Consider the following 27,479-nt stretch of genomic DNA (forward strand, 5'->3'; position numbering starts at 1 on the left):
ACTCTGGAGTAGGATGGGAACAGGACTCTGGAACAGGATGGGAACAGGACTCTGGAACGGGATGGGGACAGGACTCTGGGACAGGATGGGAACAGCACTCTGAAGTAGGATGGGAACAGGACTCTGGAACAGGATGGGAACAGGACTCTGGAACGGGATATGAACAGGACTCTGGAGCAGGATGGGAACAGGACTCTGGAACAGGATATGAACAGGACTCTGGAGCAGGATGGGAACAGGACTCTGGAGCAGGATGAGAACAGGACTCTGGGACAGGATGGGAACAGGACTCTGGAACAGGATGGGAACAGAACTCTGGAGCAGGATGGGAACAGGACTGTGGAACAGGATGGGAACAGGTCTCTGGAACGGGATGGGAACAGGTCGCTGGAACAGGATGGGAACAGGACTCTGGGACAGGTTTGGAACAGGTCTCTGGAACGGGATTGGAACAGGTCTCTGGATCAGGATGGGAACAGGACTCTGGAACAGGATTGGAACAGGATGGGAACAGGATGGGAACAGGACTCTGGAACAGGATTGGAACAGGATGGGAACAGGATTGGAACAGGTCTCTGGAACAGGATGGGAACAGGACTCTGGGACAGGATCGGAACAGGATTGGAACAGGACTCTGGGACAGGATGGGAACAGGATGGGAACAGGTCTCTGGAACAGGATGGGAACAGGTCTCTGGAACAGGATTGGAACAGGACTCTGGGACAGGATGGGCACAAGATGGGAACAGGACTGGAACGGGACGGGGTCAGGACTCTGGAGCAGGATGGGAACAGGACTCTGGGACAGGATGGGAACAGGATGGGAACAGGACTGGAACAGGATGGGAACAGGACTCTGGAGCAGGATGGGAACAGGACTCTTGAGCAGGACTCTGGAGCAGGATGGGAACAGGACTCTGGGACAGGATGGGAACAGTACTCTGGAGCAGGATGGGAACAGGACTCTGGGACAGGATGGGAAGAGGACTCTGGAGCAGGATAGGAACAGGACTCTGGAACAGGATGGGAACAGGACTCTGGAGCAGGATGGGAACAGGGTCTGGGACAGGATGGGAACAGGACTCTGGAGCAGGATAGGAACAGGACTCTGGAACAGGATGGGAACAGGACTCTGGGACAGGATGGGAACAGGACTCTGGAGTAGGATGGGAACAGGACTCTGGAGCAGGACTCTGGAGCAGGATGGGAACAGGACTCTGGGACAGGATGGGAACAGGACTCTTGAACAGGATGGGAACAGGTCTCTTGAACGGGATGGGAACAGGACTCTGGAGCAGGATGGGAACAGGACTCTGGGACAGAATGGGAACAGGACTCTGGAGCAGGATGGGAACAGAACTCTGGAGCAGGACTCTGGAGCAGGATGGCAACAGGACTCTGGAACGGGATGGGGACAGGACTCTGGAACAGGATTGGAACAGGACTCTGGGACAGGATGGGAACAGGACTCTGGAGCAGGATGGGAACAGGACTCTGCAGCAGGACTCTGGAGCAGGATGGGAACAGGACTCTGGAACGGGATGGGGACAGGACTCTGGAACAGGATTGGAACAGGACTCTGGAACAGGATGGGAACAGGACTCTGGAGCAGGTTATGAACAGGACTCTGGAGCAGGATGGGAACAGCACTCTGGGACAGGATGGGAACAGGACTCTGGAGCAGGATGGGAACAGGGTCTGGGACAGGATGGGAACAGGACTCTGGAGCAGGATAGGAACAGGACTCTGGGACAGGATGGGAACAGTACTCTTGAGCAGGATGGAAACAGGACAGGATGGGAACAGGACTCTGGGACAGGATGGGAACAGGTCTCTGGAACGGGATGGGAACAGGTCTCTGGAACAGGATGGGAACAGGACTCTGGAACGGGATGGGAAAAGGGACTCTGGAACAGGATGGGAACAGGACTCTGGAACAGGATTGGAACAGGACTCTGGGACAGGATTGGAACAGGACTCTGGGACAGGATGGGAACAGGACACTGGAACGGGATGGGAACAGGACTCTGGAGCAGGATGGGAACAGGACTCTGGAGCAGGACTCTGGAACAGGATGGGAACAGGACTCTGGAACAGGATGGGAACAGGACTCTGGAGCAGGATGGGAACAGGTCTCTTGAACGGGATGGGAACAGGACTCTGGAGCAGGATGGGAACAGGACTCTGGGACAGGATGGGAACAGGACTCTGGAGCAGGATGGGAAAAGGACTCTGGGGCAGGACTCTGAAGTAGGATGGGAACAGGACTCTGGGACAGGATGGGAACAGGACTCTGGAGCAGGATGGGAACAGGACTCTGGAGCAGGATGGGAACAGTACTCTGGAACAGGATGGGAACAGGACTCTGGGACAGGATGGGAACAGGTCTCTGGAACAGGATGGGAACAGGACTCTGGAACGGGATGGGAACAGGACTCTGGAACATGATGGGAACAGGACTCTGGAGCAGGACTCTGGGACTGGATAGGAACAGGACTCTGGAGCAGGATAGGAACAGGACTCTGGGACAGGATGGGAACAGGACAGGATGGGAACCATACTCTGGAACAGGATATGAACAGGACTCTGGAGCAGGATGGGAACAGGACAGGATGGGAACAGGTCTCTGGAGCAGGATGGGAACAGGACAGGATGGGAACAGGACTCTGGAACAGGATGGGAACAGGACTCTGGGACAGGATGGGAACAGGACTCTTGAACAGGATGGGAACAGGTCTCTTGAACGGGATGGGAACAGGACTCTGGAGCAGGATGGGAACAGGACTCTGGGACAGAATGGGAACAGGACTCTGGAGCAGGATGGGAACAGAACTCTGGAGCAGGACTCTGGAGCAGGATGGCAACAGGACTCTGGAACGGGATGGGGACAGGACTCTGGAACAGGATTGGAACAGGACTCTGGGACAGGATGGGAACAGGACTCTGGAGCAGGATGGGAACAGGACTCTGCAGCAGGACTCTGGAGCAGGATGGGAACAGGACTCTGGAACGGGATGGGGACAGGACTCTGGAACAGGATTGGAACAGGACTCTGGAACAGGATGGGAACAGGACTCTGGAGCAGGTTATGAACAGGACTCTGGAGCAGGATGGGAACAGCACTCTGGGACAGGATGGGAACAGGACTCTGGAGCAGGATGGGAACAGGGTCTGGGACAGGATGGGAACAGGACTCTGGAGCAGGATAGGAACAGGACTCTGGGACAGGATGGGAACAGTACTCTGGAGCAGGATGGAAACAGGACAGGATGGGAACAGGACTCTGGGACAGGATGGGAACAGGTCTCTGGAACGGGATGGGAACAGGTCTCTGGAACAGGATGGGAACAGGACTCTGGAACGGGATGGGAAAAGGGACTCTGGAACAGGATGGGAACAGGACTCTGGAACAGGATTGGAACAGGACTCTGGGACAGGATTGGAACAGGACTCTGGGACAGGATGGGAACAGGACACTGGAACGGGATGGGAACAGGACACTGGAACGGGATGGGAACAGGACTCTGGGACAGGATTGGAACAGGACTCTGGAACAGGATGGGAACAGGACTCTGGAACAGGATGGGAACAGGACTCTGGAGCAGGATGGGAACAGGTCTCTTGAACGGGATGGGAACAGGACTCTGGAGCAGGATGGGAACAGGACTCTGGGGCAGGATGGGAACAGGACTCTGGAGCAGGATGGGAAAAGGACTCTGGGGCAGGACTCTGAAGTAGGATGGGAACAGGACTCTGGGACAGGATGGGAACAGGACTCTGGAGCAGGATGGGAACAGGACTCTGGAGCAGGATGGGAACAGTACTCTGGAACAGGATGGGAACAGGACTCTGGGACAGGATGGGAACAGGTCTCTGGAACAGGATGGGAACAGGACTCTGGAACGGGATGGGAACAGGACTCTGGAACATGATGGGAACAGGACTCTGGAGCAGGACTCTGGGACTGGATAGGAACAGGACTCTGGAGCAGGATAGGAACAGGACTCTGGGACAGGATGGGAACAGGACAGGATGGGAACCATACTCTGGAACAGGATATGAACAGGACTCTGGAGCAGGATGGGAACAGGACAGGATGGGAACAGGTCTCTGGAGCAGGATGGGAACAGGACAGGATGGGAACAGGACTCTGGAACAGGATGGGAACAGGACTCTGGAACAGGATGGGAACAGGACTCTGGAACAGGATGGGAACAGGACTCTGGGACAGGAAGGGAACAGGACTTTGGAGCAGGACTCTGGAACAGGATGGGAACAGGACTCTGGAGCAGGATGGGAACAGGACTCGGGTACAGGATGGGAACAGGACTCTGGAACAGGATGGGAACAGGACTCTGGAGCAGGATGGGAACAGGACTCTGGAACAGGATGGGAACAGGACTCTGGAGCAGGATGGGAACAGGACTCTGGAACGGGATGGGAACAGGACTCTGGAACAGGATGGGAACAGGACTCTGGTACAGAATGGGAACAGGACTCTGGAGCAGGATGGGAACAGGACTCTGGAACGGGATGGGGACAGGACTCTGGAACAGGATTGGAACAGGACTCTGGGACAGGATGGGAACAGGACTCTGGAACAGGATGGGAACAGGATGGGAACAGGACTCTGGAGCAGGATGGGAACAGGATGGGAACAGGACTCTGGTACAGGATGGGAACAGGACTCTGGAACAGGATGGGAACAGGTCTCTTGAACGGGATGGGAACAGGACTCTGGAGCAGGATGGGAACAGGACTCTGGAGCAGGATGGGAACAGGACTCTGGAGCAGGATGGGAACAGCACTCTGGAGTAGGATGGGAACAGGACTCTTGGACAGGATGGAAACAGGTCTCTGGAACAGGATGGGAACAGGACTCTGGAACGGGATGGGGACAGGACTCTTGGACAGGATGGGAACAGCACTCTGAAGTAGGATGGGAACAGGACTCTGGAACAGGATGGGAACAGGACTCTGGAACGGGATATGAACAGGACTCTGGAGCAGGATGGGAACAGGTCTCTGGAACAGGATATGAACAGGACTCTGGAGCAGGATGGGAACAGGACTCTGGAGCAGGATGAGAACAGGACTCTGGGACAGGATGGGAACAGAACTCTGGAACAGGATGGGAACAGGACTCGGGTACAGGATGGGAACAGGACTCTGGAACAGGATGGGAACAGGACTCTGGAGCAGGATGGGAACAGGACTCTGGAACAGGATGGGAACAGGACTCTGGAGCAGGATGGGAACAGGACTCTGGAACGGGATGGGAACAGGACTCTGGAACAGGATGGGAACAGGACTCTGGGACAGAATGGGAACAGGACTCTGGAGCAGGATGGGAACAGGACTCTGGAACGGGATGGGGACAGGACTCTGGAACAGGATTGGAACAGGACTCTGGGACAGGATGGGAACAGGACTCTGGAACAGGATGGGAACAGGATGGGAACAGGACTCTGGAGCAGGATGGGAACAGGATGGGAACAGGACTCTGGGACAGGATGGGAACAGGACTCTGGAACAGGATGGGAACAGTTCTCTTGAACGGGATGGGAACAGGACTCTGGAGCAGGATGGGAACAGGACTCTGGAGCAGGATGGGAACAGGACTCTGGAGCAGGATGGGAACAGCACTCTGGAGTAGGATGGGAACAGGACTCTTGGACAGGATGGAAACAGGTCTCTGGAACAGGATGGGAACAGGACTCTGGAACGGGATGGGGACAGGACTCTGGGACAGGATGGGAACAGCACTCTGAAGTAGGATGGGAACAGGACTCTGGAACAGGATGGGAACAGGACTCTGGAACTGGATATGAACAGGACTCTGGAGCAGGATGGGAACAGGACTCTGGAACAGGATATGAACAGGACTCTGGAGCAGGATGGGAACAGGACTCTGGAGCAGGATGAGAACAGGACTCTGGGACAGGATGGGAACAGGACTCTGGAACAGGATGGGAACAGAACTCTGGAGCAGGATGGGAACAGGACTGTGGAACAGGATGGGAACAGGTCTCTGGAACGGGATGGGAACAGGTCGCTGGAACAGGATGGGAACAGGACTCTGGGACAGGATGGGAACAGGTCTCTGGAACGGGATTGGAACAGGTCTCTGGATCAGGATGGGAACAGGACTCTGGAACAGGATTGGAACAGGATGGGAACAGGATGGGAACAGGACTCTGGAACAGGATTGGAACAGGATGGGAACAGGATTGGAACAGGTCTCTGGAACAGGATGGGAACAGGACTCTGGGACAGGATGGGAACAGGATGGGAACAGGTCTCTGGAACAGGATGGGAACAGGTCTCTGGAACAGGATTGGAACAGGACTCTGGGACAGGATGGGCACAAGATGGGAACAGGACTGGAACGGGACGGGGTCAGGACTCTGGAGCAGGATGGGAACAGGACTCTGGGACAGGATGGGAACAGGATGGGAACAGGACTGGAACAGGATGGGAACAGGACTCTGGAGCAGGATGGGAACAGGACTCTTGAGCAGGACTCTGGAGCAGGATGGGAACAGGACTCTGGGACAGGATGGGAACAGTACTCTGGAGCAGGATGGGAACAGGACTCTGGGACAGGATGGGAATAGGACTCTGGAGCAGGATAGGAACAGGACTCTGGGACAGGATGGGAACAGTACTCTGGAGCAGGATATGAACAGGACTCTGGAGCAGGATGGGAACAGGACTCTGGAGCAGGATGGGAACAGGGTCTGGGACAGGATGGGAACAGGACTCTGGAGCAGGATAGGAACAGGACTCTGGAACAGGATGGGAACAGGACTCTGGGACAGGATGGGAACAGGACTCTGGAACAGGATGGGAACAGGACTCTGGAGTAGGATGGGAACAGGACTCTGGAGCAGGACTCTGGAGCAGGATGGGAACAGGACTCTGGGACAGGATGGGAACAGGACTCTTGAACAGGATGGGAACAGGACTCTGGGATAGAATGGGAACAGGACTCTGGAGCAGGATGGGAACAGGACTCTGGGACAGAATGGGAACAGGACTCTGGAGCAGGATGGGAACAGAACTCTGGAGCAGGACTCTGGAGCAGGATGGCAACAGGACTCTGGGACGGGATGGGGACAGGACTCTGGAACAGGATTGGAACAGGACTCTGGGACAGGATGGGAACAGGACTCTGGAGCAGGAACGGAACAGGACTCTGCAGCAGGACTCTGGAGCAGGATGGGAACAGGACTCTGGAACGGGATGGGGACAGGACTCTGGAACAGGATTGGAACAGGACTCTGGGACAGGATGGGAACAGGACTCTGGAGCAGAACTCTGGGACAGGATGGGAACAGGTCTCTGGAGCAGGATAGGAACAGGACTCTGGGACAGGATGGGAACAGGACAGGATGGGAACAGGACTCTGGAACAGGATATGAACAGGACTCTGGAGCAGGATGGGAACAGGACAGGATGGGAATAGGTCTCTGGAACGGGATGGGAACAGGACTCTGGGACAGGATGGGAACAGGACTCTGGAACAGGATGGGAACAGGACTCTGGAACAGGATGGGAACAGGATGGGAACAGGACTCTGGAGCAGGATGGGAACAGGATGGGAACAGGACTCTGGGACAGGATGGGAACAGGACTCTGGGACAGGATGGGAACAGGACTCTGGGACAGGAAGGGAAAAGGACTTTGGAGCAGGACTCTGGAACAGGATGGGAACAGGACTCTGGAGCAGGATGGGAACAGGACTCGGGTACAGGATGGGAACAGGACTCTGGAACAGGATGGGAACAGGACTCTGGAGCAGGATGGGAACAGGACTCTGGAACAGGATGGGAACAGGACTCTGGAACGGGATGGGAACAGGATGGGAACAGGACTCTGGAATGGGATGGGGACAGGACTCTGGGACAGGATGGGAACAGTACTCTGGAGCAGGATGGGAACAGGACTCTGGGACAGGATGGGAAGAGGACTCTGGAGCAGGATAGGAACAGGACTCTGGGACAGGATGGAAACAGGTCTCTGGAACAGGATGGGAATAGGACTCTGGAACAGGATGGGAACAGGACTCTGGAAAAGGATGGGAACAGGACTCTGGAGCAGGATGGGAACAGGACTCTGGAACAGGATGGGAACAGGTCTCTGGAACGGGATGGGAACAGGTCTCTGGAACAGGATGGGAACAGGACTCTGGGACAGGATGGGAACAGGACTCTGGAGCAGGATGGGAACAGGGTCTGGGACAGGATGGGAACAGGACTCTGGAGCAGGATGGGAACAGGACTCTGGGACAGGATGGGAACAGGACTCCTGAGCAGGATAGGAACAGGACTCTGGGACAGGATGGGAACAGGACTCTGGAGCAGGTTATGAACAGGACTCTGGAGCAGGATGGGAACAGGACTCTGGGACAGGATGGGAACAGGACTCTGGAGCAGGATGGGAACAGGGTCTGGGACAGGATGGGAAAAGTACTCTGGAGCAGGATGGGAACAGGACAGGATGGGAACAGGACTCTGGGACAGGATGGGAACAGGTCTCTGGAACGGGATGGGAACAGGTCTCTGGAACAGGATGGGAACAGGACTCTGGAACGGGATGGGAAAAGGGACTCTGGAACAGGATGGGAACAGGACTCTGGAACAGGATTGGAACAGGACTCTGGGACAGGATTGGAACAGGACTCTGGGACAGGATGGGAACAGGACACTGGAACGGGATGGGAACAGGACTCTGGAGCAGGATGGGAACAGGACTCTGGAGCAGCACTCTGGAACAGGATGGGAACAGGACTCTGGGACAGGATGGGAACAGGACTCTGGAACAGGATGGGAACAGGACTCTGGAGCAGGATGGGAACAGGTCTCTTGAACGGGATGGGAACAGGACTCTGGAGCAGGATGGGAACAGGACTCTGGGACAGGATGGGAACAGGACTCTGGAGCAGGATGGGAACAGGACTCTGGAGCAGGATGGGAACAGGACTCTGGGACAGGATGGGAACAGGACTCTGGAACAGGATGGGAACAGGTCTCTTGAACGGGATGGGAACAGGACTCTGGAGCAGGATGGGAACAGGACTCTGGGGCAGGATGGGAACAGGACTCTGGAGCAGGATGGGAACAGCACTCTGGAGTAGGATGGGAACAGGACTCTGGGACAGGATGGAAACAGGTCTCTGGAACAGGATGGGAACAGGACTCTGGAACGGGATGGGGACAGGACTCTGGGACAGGATGGGAACAGCACTCTGAAGTAGGATGGGAACAGGACTCTGGAACAGGATGGGAACAGGACTCTGGAACGGGATATGAACAGGACTCTGGAGCAGGATGGGAACAGGACTCTGGAACAGGATATGAACAGGACTCTGGAGCAGGATGGGAACAGGACTCTGGAGCAGGATGAGAACAGGACTCTGGGACAGGATGGGAACAGGACTCTGGAACAGGATGGGAACAGAACTCTGGAGCAGGATGGGAACAGGACTGTGGAACAGGATGGGAACAGGTCTCTGGAACGGGATGGGAACAGGTCGCTGGAACAGGATGGGAACAGGACTCTGGGACAGGATGGGAACAGGTCTCTGGAACGGGATTGGAACAGGTCTCTGGAACAGGATGGGAACAGGATGGGAACAGGATTGGAACAGGTCTCTGGAACAGGATGGGAACAGGACTCTGGGACAGGATGGGAACAGGATTGGAACAGGACTCTGGGACAGGATGGGAACAGGATGGGAACAGGTCTCTGGAACAGGATGGGAACAGGTCTCTGGAACAGGATTGGAACAGGACTCTGGGACAGGATGGGCACAAGATGGGAACAGGACTGGAACGGGACGGGGTCAGGACTCTGGAGCAGGATGGGAACAGGACTCTGGGACAGGATGGGAACAGGATGGGAACAGGACTGGAACAGGATGGGAACAGGACTCTGGAGCAGGATGGGAACAGGACTCTGGAGCAGGACTCTGGAGCAGGATGGGAACAGGACTCTGGGACAGGATGGGAACAGTACTCTGGAGCAGGATGGGAACAGGACTCTGGGACAGGATGGGAAGAGGACTCTGGAGCAGGATAGGAACAGGACTCTGGGACAGGATGGGAACAGTCCTCTGGAGCAGGATATGAACAGGACTCTGGAGCAGGATGGGAACAGGACTCTGGGACAGGATGGGAACAGGACTCTGGAGCAGGATGGGAACAGGGTCTGGGACAGGATGGGAACAGGACTCTGGAGCAGGATAGGAACAGGACTCTGGAACAGGATGGGAACAGGACTCTGGAGCAGGATGGGGACAGGACTCTGGAGCAGGATGGGAACAGGACTCTGGGACAGGATGGGAACAGGACTCTGGAACAGGATGGGAACAGGACTCTGGAGCAGGATGGAAACAGGACTCTGGAACAGAATGGGAACAGGACTCTGGAACAGGATGGGAACAGGTCTCTTGAACGGGATGGGAACAGGACTCTGGGATAGAATGGGAACAGGACTCTGGAGCAGGATGGGAACAGAACTCTGGAGCAGGACTCTGGAGCAGGATGGCAACAGGACTCTGGAACGGGATGGGGACAGGACTCTGGAACAGGATTGGAACAGGACTCTGGGACAGGATGGGAACAGGACTCTGGAACAGGATGGGAACAGGACTCTGGAGCAGGACGGGAACAGGACTCTGGAACAGGATGGGAACAGGACTCTGCATCAGGATGGGAAAAGGACTCTGGAACAGGATGGGAACAGGACTCTGGAACGGGATGGGAACAGGACTCTGGGACAGGATGGGAACAGGACTCTGGATCAGGATGGGAACAGGACTCTGGAACAGGATGGGAACAGGACTCTGGAACAGGATGGGAACAGGACTCTGGGACAGGATGGGAACAGGACTCTGGAGCAGGATGGGAACAGGACTCTGGGACAGGATGGGAACAGGACTCTGCAGCAGGACTCTGGAGCAGGATGGGAACAGGACTCTGGAACGGGATGGGGACAGGACTCTGGAACAGGATTGGAACAGGACTCTGGGACAGGATGGGAACAGGACTCTGGAAAAGGATGGGAACAGGACTCTGGAGCAGGATGGGAACAGGACTCTGGAACAGGATGGGAACAGGACTCGGGTACAGGATGGGAACAGGACTCTGGAACAGGATGGGAACAGGACTCTGCAGCAGGATGGGAACAGGACTCTGGAACAGGATGGGAACAGGACTCTGGAACGGGATGGGAACAGGACTCTGGAACAGGATGGGAACAGGACTCTGGAACGGGATGGGAACAGGACTCTGGGACAGGATGGGAACAGGACTCTGCAGCAGGACTCTGGAGCAGGATGGGAACAGGACTCTGGGACAGGATGGGAACAGGACTCTGGAACAGGATGGGAACAGGACTCTGGAACAGGATGGGAACAGGACTCTGGAACAGGATGGGAACAGGACTCTGGAACGGGATGGGAACAGGACTCTGGAACAGGACTCTGGGACAGGATGGGAACAGGACTCTGGAACAGGATGGGAACAGGACTCTGGAACAGCTTTCACTGAGTGTTGATGCTTCAGATCCTGGATCTGGTTCTGATTAATAAATACAAAGAAGTTGGTCAGAGAAGACTCTGAGAATCACTCATCTGGACTTATGTTTGTCTAATAAAGGTCCAAACTAATTAAAAGATTTAGGTTTTTACTGGATCTTAGAAAATATCTTGAAATTTTTATTCTTAATAATATTCATCTATTTTTTCCTCAAAATATGGTTACTGTGAAAATGATGGATCAGAAGGAAGCTAAAGTGGCAAAGCCGTTTCAGCATTCAGTTAAAGTACCAGCACGAAGGAATCATTTCTCATCAGTTTTACTATCAGATTTTGTAATTAGATTAGTGAACACAGTGATAAAGACAGAGGGGATCTGGGACTTGCAGCCACTAATGCTATGTGATCATCTTTCTTTCCTCAAACTTACAGAGGGAACATGTTTTTCTCAGAGATGCACTCAAACATTAATTATTTAGGATGAGTTGGATACACAGTTCTAACAGCCTGGTTTCACCTGAAATGGGTTCTTCTCTGAGGTGGGGGATGGTGTGGAGATCACAGACGTTCGTCAGAGGCTTAAGGAGGTGATGACAAAGAGAACAGCTGGTGACATCTGTTGGCCCTGGTTGCCTTTGGTGCTGAGCAGTCACTCAGAATAAATTGAGCACAGTAAAAAAGACGAGGGGTTGTGGCTGCGTTTTAGAAAGCAGTTGATTAGGAGTTCGAGATCAGTTTGAAAGAGTTGTAACAGTTGTTGCAACAGAGAATATAACAGTTGGAATACCAAAGTGATTCAAAGCTCCAACCAACAGCAGCCCTCCATTGTTCCTGTGCCACTAAAGCGGGGCTGGGGTTTTTTCGCCTTTCTCCTCTACGGTGCCTTGCTCGTTGTGCCTACATTAAGGCAGAAAGAAAACATGAAAAGGTGTTTCTAAATAGGTTTACCATAGGACAGTATTGAAGTTCTGATTGTGGAAACAAATTGTGCTGGCACCACTCAGTTTTGCACATAACTGATTCAATTTCAATTCAATTCATTTTTATTTATATAGCGCCAAATACAACAAATGTCATCTCAAGGCACTTAGATAATAAAGTCCAATTCAAGCCAATTGGAATTCAATTCATTGTAATCGTAATTACAATTAATTATCAATTACATAATTAACTGATGTCTCCATCATTTACTAGAAACGACGTGAAACCTTTCAGGATTGGTTTGCAGGCAGCAGAGCACAGTGAGACAATGACATGTTTCACCCACCGTGTTTATTATCACCTTCATTCATGTTCCCAGTTTCACTAGTGAATAGTAGATCATATAAAACTTTTTTTTTTGTCTGTAAAATGTCACATAGTAAAGTTTCTATGCAGAAACTAACTGATATCTTGAATAACCCCAAAAATATTTGTTTTGTCTGCAGAAGTTCTAATGGACTCAACAACAGCAACAGCAGAGCTGGGCTGGACCATCCACCCATCACAGGGGGTGAGTGGAACAATCCAAAACACCACAAAGCAAGCAAACAGAAATTTGTACAGTATATATAATGTCTGAAAATGTTTAGCAGGCATACAACTGTTGTCTGTAATGTAGCAGCATCTCTGACAGCAAGAAAGGAAGGCTGAACATGTCAGCTCGGACTGAAATATCTGAAGGAAAAGGAAAACAGGTTCCTGAGGATCTCAGTGTTGGGATACCAGAGGTGGATTCTGATCTCTTCTGCTAATTCTCATTATGACTCTCACTGCAGGGTGTAAGAAATCCGCTGTTAAGATGCATTAGAAGGTTTTTGGTACAACAGCAGGATTACATTGTTGCAGTCCAAAGTGTTCCCCTCCTTAGCGTTTCCTGTTTTATTGCATTACTGAACTAATAAACTAATATGTTTTTTGGATTTCATGGAATTAACTTTCAAAAAGTAGTCCAAATTATTCAAGTTAAAAAAAAAATAGAAAATATAGACGTCTAAAAAAAAAAAAAAAAAGAACTGAAATCAGGTGTGTAGGAGCCAAAATGTATTGTTTCATTTTGTGTGTAATGTTTTTGTTTTCCACTGTGTGGCGCTTGTTGATTACCAATTTACCGGGTATATAGGTAGGAACTAAGGTGTTGTTGGTCAGGTGTCCTACCCGGAAGGGCAAAGGGTTTTGACCGCTACAGTTGCGCTAAGGCTACGCTACGCGGCTTGTGAATACTGTACCTGCTGTTTTGGACTGGTTGGAATAAATGGATCACCTTGATTCAACGTGAAGACCGTTTACAGGCGTTTTACTTTAAAACACAGTAAGTCAACCGTGTAGTTAGCAAGTAACTTTAGGTAACATCTAGCGCATCAGCCATAGCCAACACCCGCGTCAGTGACACCTCAGTAGTCCTGTATCAGAACAGAACTCCTTTAACAAGGTGTGTACCGTAAATCCTCTAATATTGGCCTGTATTCCATTACTGGCCGGGATTCTAATATTGGCCGGTCTCGCTGTCGGAGGAGGTAAATACTGGCCGGACTCTTATACAGGCCGGGTCTATAATTAGAACCAACGATTTCTCTGGGCAGCCTCAACATTATACCGGTACTTGTGATCGTAACATACAAGACTTGCAGCTCAATGCGCTTTACAGTCAGATTACCGGTAACAACAAAGTTAAAGCAAAATTAAGTAAAATAAAAAATAAATAATTAGGCTATATGGTATGTTGAAATTAGCATTCACTTCTATCACTATCGCATTCGAATGCGATCACGATCGTGAGTGAGCCTGTCCACTGTGACTTGCAATAACGGCCAAACTACCGATATCGTTTTTTACAGCCCTGCGCTGCTGCCCGTCTGCGCGAGGAAGAGAACAGACAGGCAGCAGAACATGAGGAGGACGAAGAAGAACTGTACAATAATGAACTTGTTGTAGAGACTGGCGCGAGTGATGAGGAGATTACGGGGAGAGATGAAGAGGAGATGAAATACCGGTAGCCTAATTATCACCATGGTTAAGTGACAATGCACTACTGGTAACTGCGGTCAAGTGAGCCGCGGATGAACGAGTGGCGGCTCACTTGACCGCAGTCTACTGGTACCGGTATGTTTGCTACGTTTCTGTTACCATATTACCGGTACTACACTGGAATTTAGCCTGAATTGCCGGTATTTGTCTATTTTATAGGTTCAAATAGACACAAAATCTCGTTTTTATTCATTCCACTGGCAGTCTGTTTTGCTCAAATAGAAATAGAGGCCTGTCTCTAATTCTGGCCTCCTTCCAATAATGGCCGGGACCAAGATGCACGTGAGTGAATAAAGGCCCCGGCCTATATTAGAGGATTTACGGTATTCACCAGATCTGAAGCCATATTAGAAAGATTCCAACTTAGCTTAAAAATGTTTTACTGTCATAACAAATCACACCAAATGTCACCTGAAGGTACTTCAAAGGTACAGTCCAATTCAGGAGCAACTCTGAGCATCTCTGAGCAACTCTGAGCAAGGAAAAGAGAAAAGCTGTGATGGTAGTGAGGGGACAGAGCCGAACCCGTTGTTAGGCGTGACAAACTGTATTTATATGTAGCAAAATGTTTGAATGTTTTGTCCTGTTACTACTTCTATGATTTAGATGGATTGACAGGCTTGTTCTGTGATGTGAGATGACAGGTATTTCAACATCAGTGTTTTTTGGAGGTATACTAGAGGATCTTATGCAACACAGAGCGTCTCCTTATAACAAATGAAACAGCATAAAAGATTCAAATCAGTCACCTGACTTCTGGTGTTTAATTGGGGGCAATTGAAGCCTCAGATGTCAGGAGATCCCAAAGCTTTAGACCTACGTCGCCCGCCATGGTGCAACTGGTCCAACAGGTGGTAGGCAGCATGGCTTTGGTCTCTGATGATTCCCTCAGCTCTGCCTGAGCAGCTGATGATCTTCTTTGTCATCTCAGCTACGCCCTGCAGCCTCTTCGTGTCGAGCTCAGTGCAGAGAGAACTATACTGAGGAACAGTATGTTTGTATGTCTCAGTGGTGGAGCGGTAGAAGGTCACCAGCAGCTTCTCACTGAGGTTGTTCTTCCTGCGCACTCTCAGGAGATGCAGAGGCTGCCGTGGTGTTTGCAGTCCAGGAGAGGTTGGCAGAGATCATGGTGCCCAGGAAGCTGAAGCTGAAGGTGTGGACCCCCTAAACGCAGTCACCCTTGATGTCGAGGGGGTGTGGATCTGCCCTGTGCTTCTAGAAATCCAAGATAGTCTCCTTCGTCTTTGTGGTGTTCAGAGTCAGGTTGTTTGCCGAGCACCACTGGACCTCGTCCCTATAGGCAGACTCATCTCCACCTGAGATCAGCAAACTTCCCTATGGTGTTACTGATGGGGGCAGATCTGCAGTCAGAGGTGTAGAGAGTGTAGAGTGGTGGGCTCGGCACAGCCTTGTGCAGAGCCTGTGCTCAGTGGAGCAGGTGGAGGAGAGAGGGGGTCTTACTGTCTGGGGCCAGTTTATGAGGAAGACCTTAATCCAGGAGCAAGTGAGTGGGAGAGTCCTATCTTTACTGACCAGGATGTCAGGGATTATGGTATTGAAGGCTGAGCTCAGGTGGATGAAGAGCATCTTGACATAGCTCTCCCAGTGTTCCAGGAGGCTCAGCGTGGTGTGAAGGGTGATGTGATGGCGTTCTCTGCCTGTGCTCAGCGGTCAAGAGAGGGAGGCAGGCAGGCTCTGATATGATTCAGGACCAGTCGCTGTAATCATTTAGTGATGACAGGCGTGAGACCAACTGGGTGGGAGTTGTTAAGATTGTTCGTGGCACACTGTTTGGGTACAGGTGGTAACAGACTTCAGATGGGCTGCGATGGTGGCTTGTGTCAGAGAGACTTTGAAAATTGTGTTGAAGTTTTAAAGTTTTAAAGTTCCAAAAAACTCAGATGACAAAGACATATACTATTAGCTTAAGAAATGGATGTGAAACGATGATCCGACAGGGAATGACTGAAACCAAGGGGCAAATGTACTGAGGGAGTTACGAAGGAATCTAAGACAGGTGAGGACCAATCAGTAACCCAAGTGTGACACAGGAAAGGAATAAACACAGGGGAAACTACTAGATAAAACAGAAAGTAATCAAAGACCAACAAAGAAAACCAGAACAAAGGAAATGGGTCATGAAAATACGATCATGCTGCTTATAGGGAATTGTGACAGAATGGAATCATCACGCTGAACACTTTTAATCTCCCCGTTCTGACATATCTTAACAGTGATTGTGACTGGCTTTATGACATTTTTATGCTGCATCTCTGATGTAAGCACATCTTTATTACATTTAGTCACAAACTTGGCAGCCTTTTTGTTTTTAACACAAAGCTCAAAAAAACATTTCTTGCACTAATAGTTTAAATATGCCCTTTTGTTGTCTTTTATACGTCTTCAACACTTGTTTGCCATTCATTCTGTATTACATATTTTTACACATTTTACTGTTATCTTCAAAAAGTGTTCTTTTACATTTTTTAGATTTGTTTAATTTCTGTTTGTGTCCTTGTAATTGTTTTATAAAGCATTTTATAAAATAGCATTTTGCTTTAAAAAGTGCTGTAATAGAAAAAAATAACTGATTTGTTCATTGACAGATCTAATTCCTGTACGATCTAATCAGAAGTATTTAAACATCTTACTGTCATTCTTTGTCTGTAGAACATCTCCTTGTTTTTTGGTTATTTTCTTCTGCGCTTGAAAGTCCTTCACCCTCTGCCAAATAGTTTTCATCTTAGGAACTGTTTTTAAGTGTTAAGACGATTCATGAATGATTTTTATCTGTACTAAAATATACTCTTTCATTTACACGGAACAATTCTAAGAATTTTCTTAGCATTGCATCACTTGGAGCAACTCTTCAAAATCAAATCAAATTCATTGCAATACGATCTTAATACAATCAGGATCACCTGAGCCATCCCTAACTATAAGCTTTATCAAAAAGGAAAGTTTTAAGCCTGGTCTTAAAAGTGGAAAGGGTGTCTGCTTCCTGAAGCCAAACTGGCAGCTGGTTCCACAGAGAGGAGCCTGATAACTGAAGGCTCTGCCTCTCAAACTGGCAGCTGGTTCCACAGAGAGGGGCCTGATAACTGAAGGCTCTGCCTCCCAAACTGGCAGCTGGTTCCACAGAGAGGGGCCTGATAACTGAAGGCTCTGCCTCCTAAACTGGCAGCTGGTTCCACAGAGAGGGGCCTGATAACTGAAGGCTCTGCCTCTCAAACTGGCAGCTGGTTCCACAGAGAGGGGCCTGATAACTGAAGGCTCTGCCTCTCAAACTGGCAGCTGGTTCCACAGAGAGGGGCCTGATAACTGAAGGCTCTGCGTCCCAAACTGGCAGCTGCTTCCACAGAGAGGCGCCTGGTAACTGAAGGCTCTGCCTCCCATTCTACTTTTAGAAACTCTGGGAACCTCAAGTAAACCTGCAGTCTGAGAGCAAAGTGCTCTGTTAGGAAAATATCTTACAATGAGATCTTTAAGATATGATGGAGCTCGGTCATTAAGAGCTTTATATGTGAGGAGAAGAATCTTAAATTCTATTCTGAATTTAACAGGGAGCCAATGAAGAGAAGCTAAAACTGGAGAAATATGATCTCTCCTGTTAGTTCTCATCAGAACTCTGGCTGCAGCATTTTGGATCAGCTGGAGGCTTTTCAGAGAATTTAGAGTAACTATAAAACTAGACCGTTTCTCCCTGAAGCGCTCAGGTCCAACTTCAGTTTTGTCTGAATTTAGAAGCAGAAAGTTCTGAGTCATCAAGGTCTTTATGTCTTTAAGACATGTGGTGAATCGGAGATGGTCACCTTCAATCAGCCAATGTGTAGATGGGTAATGAAGAACTCTGCTGACACGGACTTAGTCGAACACAGAAACTTTTATTGGCAACCAGGTCCGTCTCAGGATTACAGAATGATGCATCAAGTCTGGAGAGATCCTTCAAAAACTTGGAGACAATTGGGCAATTGTCTAATGCAATCTCTGTGGGTGCAGCTACTTTTTAAGTGGGATAAAACTTTCCCCTATTTGGTAGCCTGAAGATGCTCCATGTCTCCGTCTCCAGCCATATAGCTAGAAAATAATGTATACGACTTCGCGCCTTTGGAATGTGGTTTCCTCCAAATGTCCATATTTGACTATGCATCTCTTGCTTGGGACACACACACTCTGTGATGTCTGTGATGCTCTTTTTCGAATATTCTCTTAAATATCAGACACCTCACATGCTTGTAGTCTGACCAACCTATTGGGTTCATCTGGTTTTATAGATAAGTACAGCTGAGTATCATCAGCATAGCAATGGAAATTTATGCCATGCTGTCTAATAATGTTACCTAATGGAAGCATGTATAAAGTGAAAAGAATCGGTCCAAGCACAGAACCCTGAGGAACTCCATGACTTACTCTGGTGTGTGAGGAAGATTCTTCATTTACAAGAACAAACTGAAATCTATCAGATAAATATGACTTAAACCAGCCTAATGCAGTTCCTTTAATCCCAATAACATGTTCAAGTCTGTGTAATAAGATACTGTGATCGACCGTATCAAATGCAGCACTGAGATCCAACAGGACAAGCACAGACACAAGTCCGCTATCAGAGGGTAAGAGGAGATCATTGGTAACTTTCAGCAGTGCAGTTTTTGTGCTATGACGCACTCTGAATCCTGACTGAAACTCTTCAAACAGATTATTTCTGTGTAAGTGATCACAAAGTTGAGCTGCAACTATTTTTTCAAGAACTTTAGACATAAAAGGGAGATTGGATATAGGTCTATAATGAGCCAACACTTCTGAATCAAGAGTAGGTTTTTTAAGTAAAGGTTTAATTACAGCAACCTTAAAAGTCTGAGGTACATATCCTGTCAACAAAGACAGATTGATCAAATCCAAAATGGAAGAGTCAATTAATGGGAAAACCTCCTTGAACAGTCTGGTTGGGATTGGGTCTAAAACACAAGTTGATGGTTTAGAAGAGACTATTGCTGTTGTTAGTTCAGAGAGATCAACTGGGCAGAAGCCGTCTAAATACAAATCAGGTTCTAAAGATACTTCTAAAGCTGCTGTACTTGATGATACATCACTGATAATAGTGGGAAGGACTCCATCAATCTTCTCTCTGATAGAAACAATTTTATTAATAAAAAAGCTCATGAAATCATCACTGCTGAGAGTTAAAGGAATACCTGGCTCAACAGAGCTCGGACTCTTAGTCAGACTGGCTACAGTGCTGAAAAGAAACCTGGGATTGTTCTTATTCTCTTCTATTGATGAATAATAAGCAGTTCTAGCTTTACGAAGGGCTTTCTTATACGTCATTAAACTATCTTCTCAGATGGTTTTTAAAAACCTAATGTAATTAAGAAAAGCTGTTCATTTCAATGAACAGCTCTGTTTTTAGTTTTTGTATGCGATTCACATTATCTGTACTTTTGTTTCTTTCCTATCTTTCAGTGGGAAGAAGTCAGTGGCTACGACGAAAATATGAATACTATTCGAACATACCAGGTATGCAATGTCTTTGATAACAGCCAGAACAACTGGATACGCACTAAGTACATCCACCGCCGTGGTGCTCAGCGCATCCATGTCCAGATGAAGTTTTCAGTGCGTGACTGCAGTTCCATACCTAATGTCCCTGGCTCCTGCAAGGAGACCTTCAACCTATATTACTATGAGTCTGACTCTGATGTGGCCTCTAAATCATCCCCTCCCTGGATGGAGAACCCTTGGGTGAAAGTGGATACTATAGCTGCTGATGAAAGCTTCTCTCAGGTTGATCTTGGTGGTCGCATAATGAAGATCAACAGTGAAGTTCGAAGTTTTGGGCCTGTTTCACGGAGTGGCTTCTACCTCGCTTTCCAGGATTATGGAGCCTGTATGTCTCTCATTGCTGTTCGAGTCTTCTACAGAAAATGTCCACGTGTCATCCAGAATGGTGCTGTCTTTCCTGAGACCCTGTCTGGAGCAGAGAGCACCTCTTTGGTGGCAGCCAGGGGAGTGTGTGTTCCCAACGGGGAAGAGGTGGATGTACCCATTAAGCTGTACTGTAATGGTGATGGAGAGTGGATGGTTCCCATTGGGCGCTGCATGTGCAAAGCTGGGTATGAGGCCCTGGAGAATGGTACAGTCTGCAGAGGTAAGGAAACCATCGCTCAAGCCTGACAGCTGCTGCCATATGACACTGCTGGAGATTTTTCTTTGAGATTACTTGTTCTAAATTGAGTGTAAATGGGACAGTGTTACAATTTTTAAGAGTTCTCTACCGCTTTTTTTTTCAGTGTAAGGCTTTGGCTGGTAATACTGGCTTTTTAACCTTGTGCTTACAGACAAGCTGCTCCATTGTCTCTGTAATGTTCCAAAGAAATGCAGCATGCAGGAAGTAGCCTTAGTTCAAATATAAACATGTCATTAAATTATTATAGTCCTCAGATAGCAAATAAGATTTTGATAAAAACCTGGCCCATATCTACAGTTTCCTTTGGCCAAATTCTCAGCCACCATATGTGGCCAAAGTCTGTATTTTCCCTGGGCTTTTGGGCAAAGCCTGGTACTAACAACATGTCGAAGGGAGTTTGTGTCTTAGTGCTACGTATGGCCCACGCAGCACGTGCCTTAACCCAGGGTAAGTTCACCACATAAAACTTTGGGCCACAACTGGTCCACATGATAACTTCCAGTGCTACAACTGAGCAATCAGATTAAGCCCAAATGTGACTGCTTTCTGGGTCTTGGAATCAGAAATGAATTATGGAATTTTTGAGCAGACTTGAATGCACCAATTATGACACTCTCCAGTGTTTCCCAGTGAATGAGCTCTTATGTGACTGTGGCTTACGTTATTTATTATTTGTAGGATTTACTGCATACAGATAACATTCATTCAAGGCCAGATGTGGGCCTAAAATGTTTTGCTGTCCATGCAGGGCCATTGTAGAATAGTTGTTCAGTGTCAGAACAGGTATGAAGATTGATGATTAACTAGAAACATCCAGCAGTCTTTTAAGTCCTTTTTCTGATCCATATCATTTTAATTTTAAAAACATTAATCCTACTGAGGTCATTCACTGTGTCTGAGTGATAACTTTTTAAGAGAAACCTTTTTCTTACACAGGATGATACTTCCATTGATCGTCTGTAGATAAAGGTCACTGGATCTTTTAACTTAACACTCTCCACTCCCAAAGGCTGAACTGAACTAGTGCTTTATGTTAGCTTCTAGCTACATTTTCATTGAGAAATATGAGCAGTTTAGTCTGAATTCCCTTTTTATTTTATTCTGTTCATCTAGCTGCCACTGGGTGAAAGGTGGGGTACACCCTGGACGGGTTATCAGTTCATCACAGAGACAAAAATGAGACAGCTGTCTTAAATATAAAAAGATGCATCCTTTCGGTACCAGTATCTAATTGACTCACAGTAGTACTGTCCTCACTGTATGTTATATACGAGTCAGTTGCCTCTAAGGTCCACAAATCTCATATGACAGTTTTTTAACTGGCTTTTCTAAATAAATTCTTTGCCTGGCTTAAATTGGCCTGCAATGTGCAAATAGAGCTGTCTGTCGGGAATAGACTGCTCACATGGCAGCTCCAAGAACTTCAACTGCTGTTGAAACTCGGGGATCTTTACAAACATACAAATCCGGAGATACTTGGCCCTAAAAATGCCCAGATTTTGTCATTCTCTTCCCTGTCCTGGAACTACAGCAGAATGTTGACCTTGTCCTTACTTGTTGTCCGGAGGGGATCCAAGTTGGAAGGGAGGGTGCAGGCTGTTCCATATTGGTTCCGAGTCGGCGGCGGGGCGAGCAGGCATGTAAGTGATACAGGCTGAAGAGGGAATCCAACCATGGACGACGAAACAGGCACGAGGAAACCAGAACACTGAGAGTGGACGAGGGAGACGAGCACTGGAGGAGGTTTCGCAGAAAGTAAAGACGCAATGGAATCACTGGAGTTGGCCTAATTACCACAATGAATGTGAGACAACCTGGCGAAGGCTGGTTGCTATCCTATAAAGGTTTCCCTATTATGGATGAGGAGCAGGTGTGACAGCAGGAGCAATCTAGACTCCGCCCCAGGCTCCAAGACTAAGACTAAGACTCAGAAACCAAAAACAACAACAACAGCCAAGCATGATCGTGACAACTTTTTTATTTAAGCAGTTTGGGTCAATACCCAAAACTATTCGCAGTGTAAGAGTGATATAATGTGCCAAATGGATTGGTTTACTCAGCAAAGCTTCAGAAGTGGACACTTCCTACACCAACAAAGGGATTCCCACAACAGTTCACTTCAACATGGCATTTTCGTCTTATTTAAAAAAATATTCATATTTGAAAAATGAATGAAACTTCAATTCAAACTGAAATAACATTTGTTGCCCTTCTTTTTATTTTAAAAAGTTCAAAACTGGACTTTCAGTTTCAAAACACATTTCAATTTCAAATATTTGTTTAAAATTATAAAACATTTTGGCCCTAAAGTTGGCTCCATAAAAACGTTTATCATAAAAAAGTTGCTTTTTCAGTCTATGCCCACAGATATCATAAAGTCTCAGTCGGCTTTGCAAGTAAACATTCTTCACAGTGATTTCTTGACCTTTGGATGAAAGCTCACTCAGACTGTAGCAGCTGTTACGTCGTGTCCGCAGGCTATGATAACGAGTGAGAGTCTGCCCTGCAAGATCATTTGTGTGGATACACTGAGCCTGCTGTAAATTAAGCAAAAAATGCAATTACGCAGGGCTATCCTAATGCAATTAGGATAGCCCTGCGTAAAGCTAGTCCTCTGTCCATTCTGTGTGCACTCCTGCGTGAGAAGGATAAACCATTTTCTGGATAGTTGTCAGTGTTTCTGAGGTTAAAATTATGTTAAAAAGGTGAGCTACAATAAATCTACACTTCAGGATGTACTGGAGCTGTACAGACATTGTCACAGTGGTGAGTCATGCCTCTGGAGGAAACTTTAGAAAAAGAGCTTTTGTGGACCATGTGGAGCCATTTTTTTACATACTTTTAGAAAAAGTTGAGGTATATAAATTTTGTTCTATTATAGAATTTGAACTACAATTTAGTAAGGCATCGGGCTGTGGTCAGTTTTCCAGCTAATATCCCACATCTATAATTATCTACAAGCACCTGTTCCCAAAACAAAAAAAAAATCAGTGTATTCAAACATTAAGGCCCTGGACACACTACTACTGATATGTTTTTTAAATGGATATTTTCCTGGGCTGTATGTTGGTGTGGTGGCTAGCACTGTCACAGTAAGAAGGTTCCTGGTGCGAATCCCGGCTGGCTGCTTTCTGTATGGACTGTGGTGAACTCAATTGTGGATTAACGTGGAATTTAATTTTTGGGATGCTATATTAACATTCCTTTGTGGGAATGTTGACTCAAAGACACAGATGTGGGACTTCCACACAAGGAAGAGACAGATATAACCTTTATTTACAATAACCCTTGTCCTTTGGATATGATTTTAGGGACTCTCTCCCACCAGACTTGTGCCAAGACTTATCTACAGACATTATCACCCTGGTACCAAGCTTTCACTGAATAAACCAAAGAACCCTTTCATGTGAAGGTAGAGTGAGGATCCTCAGACAGACCAAATGTTTCTTCCCCCTTATCTGGACATGTAAATCAAAGGGGACACCTATCTGCCTGTTATCTAAAAAGACAAGAAACCTCTACCAACTATTTTCTTCAGATTAACTTTCAGTTTAAAACTGTGTTAAATGGGTTTGATACCTTTATACAGGCTCTTTAAGGTTTTTAGTGATATCCCAAGCTGTATTTTGATACCTTTTTCATGATCATACTTGGTATAAGAAGGAAGAAATCATTATTTAGGAAAATGACTAACTTTTCTATGGAGCCACATTGCCCCGAGTGGTCTGTAGCATCGAGTCGTTAAACCTAAATTAATTCAGTAACTAGACATTTATAGGAAGTAACTCAACTGTTAACTGATGTTCCCTGTTGTTTCTTTTTGTGTTCCATTGTTAAACACAGGAAAATAACATTGTTTGGTCCTTTATTCACATGTCGTAACTTTACAGATATCCATCTGAATTTGAGAGGTATTCAAGATCCACACCTGCAATCCATGTTATTTTAGTTCAGAGTATGTTGTTTATTTCATGGATTTACCTTCATATCTTAACAAGGTATGGTGTTTTCAGAATCCTCTGAACAAATGCGTGTCAAGACAATAGAATGGAGAAATTGAGTTTTCTTTGATTTATCAAACTCTTAACACGAGAATAAAACTTCTACTTTACACGCCCAGGCGAACGCCATAACGGTTTCAGGCATATCATTGGCTGAAAGTTGAGCCTTAGCCTGCGTCTTGGCCCCTCTCCACGAATCAAACTCAAGAAACCCGCCAGAAGAAGAAGAGAAAGAGAGAGAGAGGAAGAGACAGAAAGCAGAATGAAGTAATAGAAAGATTAATTTTTTGTGTTTTTCGTTCGTCCCTCGTTATCTCGTCTCCGTGTCTGTTTTTCGTTGCACGTTTTAACCTCCGCTGCTGCATAAGTTATCACACAGTAATAGTTTCCCTGCAAAGAAAGCCAGCATTAGCTTGTCAACTGATCATTTTTGTGAAGTTCATCTCACTAGAGTTGGTTATTTGACCAAGCAAACAAACCAACTCTAACACTCAGGTGAACATCTACAATTGTTATTTTTGATGGTGACGTCTCGATATCAACCCTCTCCTTGGTGATGAGAAGCCCCCGGTGGAGAAGAGTGACCTACCACCACTTCCCAGGCACCTTGAATATTCCACGCAAATTCATCAACAACCAGCTGGCTACCGAGAGAGGCCGAGAGACAGTGGACCCAAGAGAGACCCACTCGGACACCGCTGGCCATCGACCTGGTGTGTTCACAGCTGACTAACTGGGCTAAAAGTGCCAACCAGAGTAAGGTCTGCCCTCTTCTTCTCCTATTCAGACGGTTTGGTGGTGTCGAGAGAATTCAGTGTGAAAAATGACTTCAGAGTCATTAGATTAAGACCCAATTTTAGCAATTCCGGTACATTTCTCCATTCTCTTGCCCCCTTTCCAAATCATAAAGTGTTACCTATACCACCATACATAGTCCACACATTTCTCCTGTTTGTATTTTAAGGTTCATGTTTTTGGTTACATCTTTCCATAAATAGTTGACATATATTTAACAAGACATTGGTGAATGCTTCTTTAAATAATTTCAGTAAATTCAAACGAGAACTCATGAAGTAGCACTGTGAGATTTATTTAGATTAATGAAAATTTTCCTTCTGCCAAAGGATGGTGCCCCTTTATTTTATTCAATAGTGAGAGCGCTACAGGAGCTTGCTCTCCCTGTGTATGTATTGGTTCTCTCTGGGTATTTTAGCTTTCTCCTACCATCCAAAAAACAGGAATGTTAGGTTAAATGGCAATTTAAAATGATCCTGAGGGGTGGATGGTTGTTTGCCTCTGTGTGGTCCTGTGATGGACTGGCAACCCTGTCCAGGATGTACCCTGCTTCTCTCTCGCTCGGTGCAGCTGGAATAGGCTGCACCCCATATGGAAAATGGATATTTTTCCCTCAGTTTGAAAAAAAACATTTTTGTCCAGACAAGATTGAAAAAATTCAAACAAAGTTGACAGACCTGACTTCTGGTAATGGCGGCGGAGTGATCACACGCCTGGCGTTTGTTCCCTGACCATTTGTAACTTTAACATATCTACACTTTTTACACTTGTTACACTTTTTCAGTGTAACATTTTTGGAGCTGAAATGAGTAAATCCCACGGGAACCACGGCAAAAGCCAGCCTCAGCTGACTCAACCCTCCGACCCTCCGCCCCCTTGCTAACCTTATTGGAATCAGAGCAATTCACTGTGTAGGTTGATGCTTCAGATCTTGGAGTGTGTGCGGTGCTTTTTCAGCGTGCCAAGAGTGACAATAAGATCCATCCGTGTGCCTTTTTCTCTCACCACCTGTCCCCTGCAGAACTAAATTATAACATCAGAGACAGAGAGCTTTTGGCAGTTGAAATGGCATTAGAGGAGTAGCGCCATTGGCTTGAGGGAGCCGAGCAACCTTTTTTAGTTCTGACTGATCACAAGAATTTGGAATACCTCAGATCCGCAAAAAACCTGAACTCCAGACAAGCCCCATGAGCATTGTTCTTTGGCTGGTTTCAGTTCACCTTGTCCTATCGCCCTGGCTTCAAGAACACTAAAGTAGATGCTCTTTCTAGACAGTTTGACCGTCTTGGGGTCACTCGCATAGATATTGAGAACGAAGTCATAGGTTCTCATACTCCCTCAGCCTGCCCCCCTGATTGACCTTTTGTACCAGACCGTCTACACCCTAAAGGGCTCGAATGGTGCCATTCCTCCCGGCTGTCATGCCATCTTGGCATAGCCCTTACCCGCTTTGGGATACAGGTCGATTAGGCCATTGGCGTTTAGGCCGCAGTCGTGTGGCCTTAACGACTCCTCTGTCGGCCTAAACGACTGCAGGGGGGCCTAAACGACTGCAGCCTAAACGCCAATGGCCTAAACGACCTGTATCCTTTAGGCCACAGGGAGCAGTCGTTTAGGCCCCCCTGCAGTCGTTTAGGCCAGGCTACCTGAGCAGCTGAAATCTTTATTATTGTACATTCGTTATTATAAGATATAAGTCAGCTCTAGTGGTCTGTCTGGGTAGCCTACATATCTATGGTAAATTATTTAATAACCAGCTTTAGTGTGGAAACGTTTTTTTATTTAATAAATGGTGATTTATAAATTCATAAAATTGTGGAAATAATCATCCGCATTGCCACATTCATTGGACAATAATGGTGTAATTATTTAGAAGCCCGTTAGATTCGAGCGGTTTGTGAGAATTAAAAATAGTGATTTATAAGATAAGCATGCATTGTCATAGAAAGGGT

The 27,479-nt window shown here is 47.6% G+C and overlaps 1 protein-coding gene across 2 annotated transcripts in view; it reads left to right on the forward strand.

Moving 5' to 3' along the window:
- Positions 1 to 27,479, forward strand: part of LOC142390071 (ephrin type-B receptor 2-like) — a 194,115-nt gene that overhangs the window by 64,593 nt on the left and 102,043 nt on the right. For both annotated transcript variants that reach the window (XM_075475430.1, XM_075475431.1), the window contains exons 2-3: positions 12,969 to 13,033; positions 20,008 to 20,692. In XM_075475430.1, coding sequence (XP_075331545.1) covers positions 12,969 to 13,033; positions 20,008 to 20,692 — 750 coding nt within the window. The remainder of the gene's footprint in view (positions 1 to 12,968; positions 13,034 to 20,007; positions 20,693 to 27,479) is intronic.

This window comes from Odontesthes bonariensis, chromosome 10 (genome assembly GCF_027942865.1).
Source record: "Odontesthes bonariensis isolate fOdoBon6 chromosome 10, fOdoBon6.hap1, whole genome shotgun sequence".
NCBI classification, from domain to species: Eukaryota; Metazoa; Chordata; class Actinopteri; order Atheriniformes; family Atherinopsidae; genus Odontesthes; species Odontesthes bonariensis.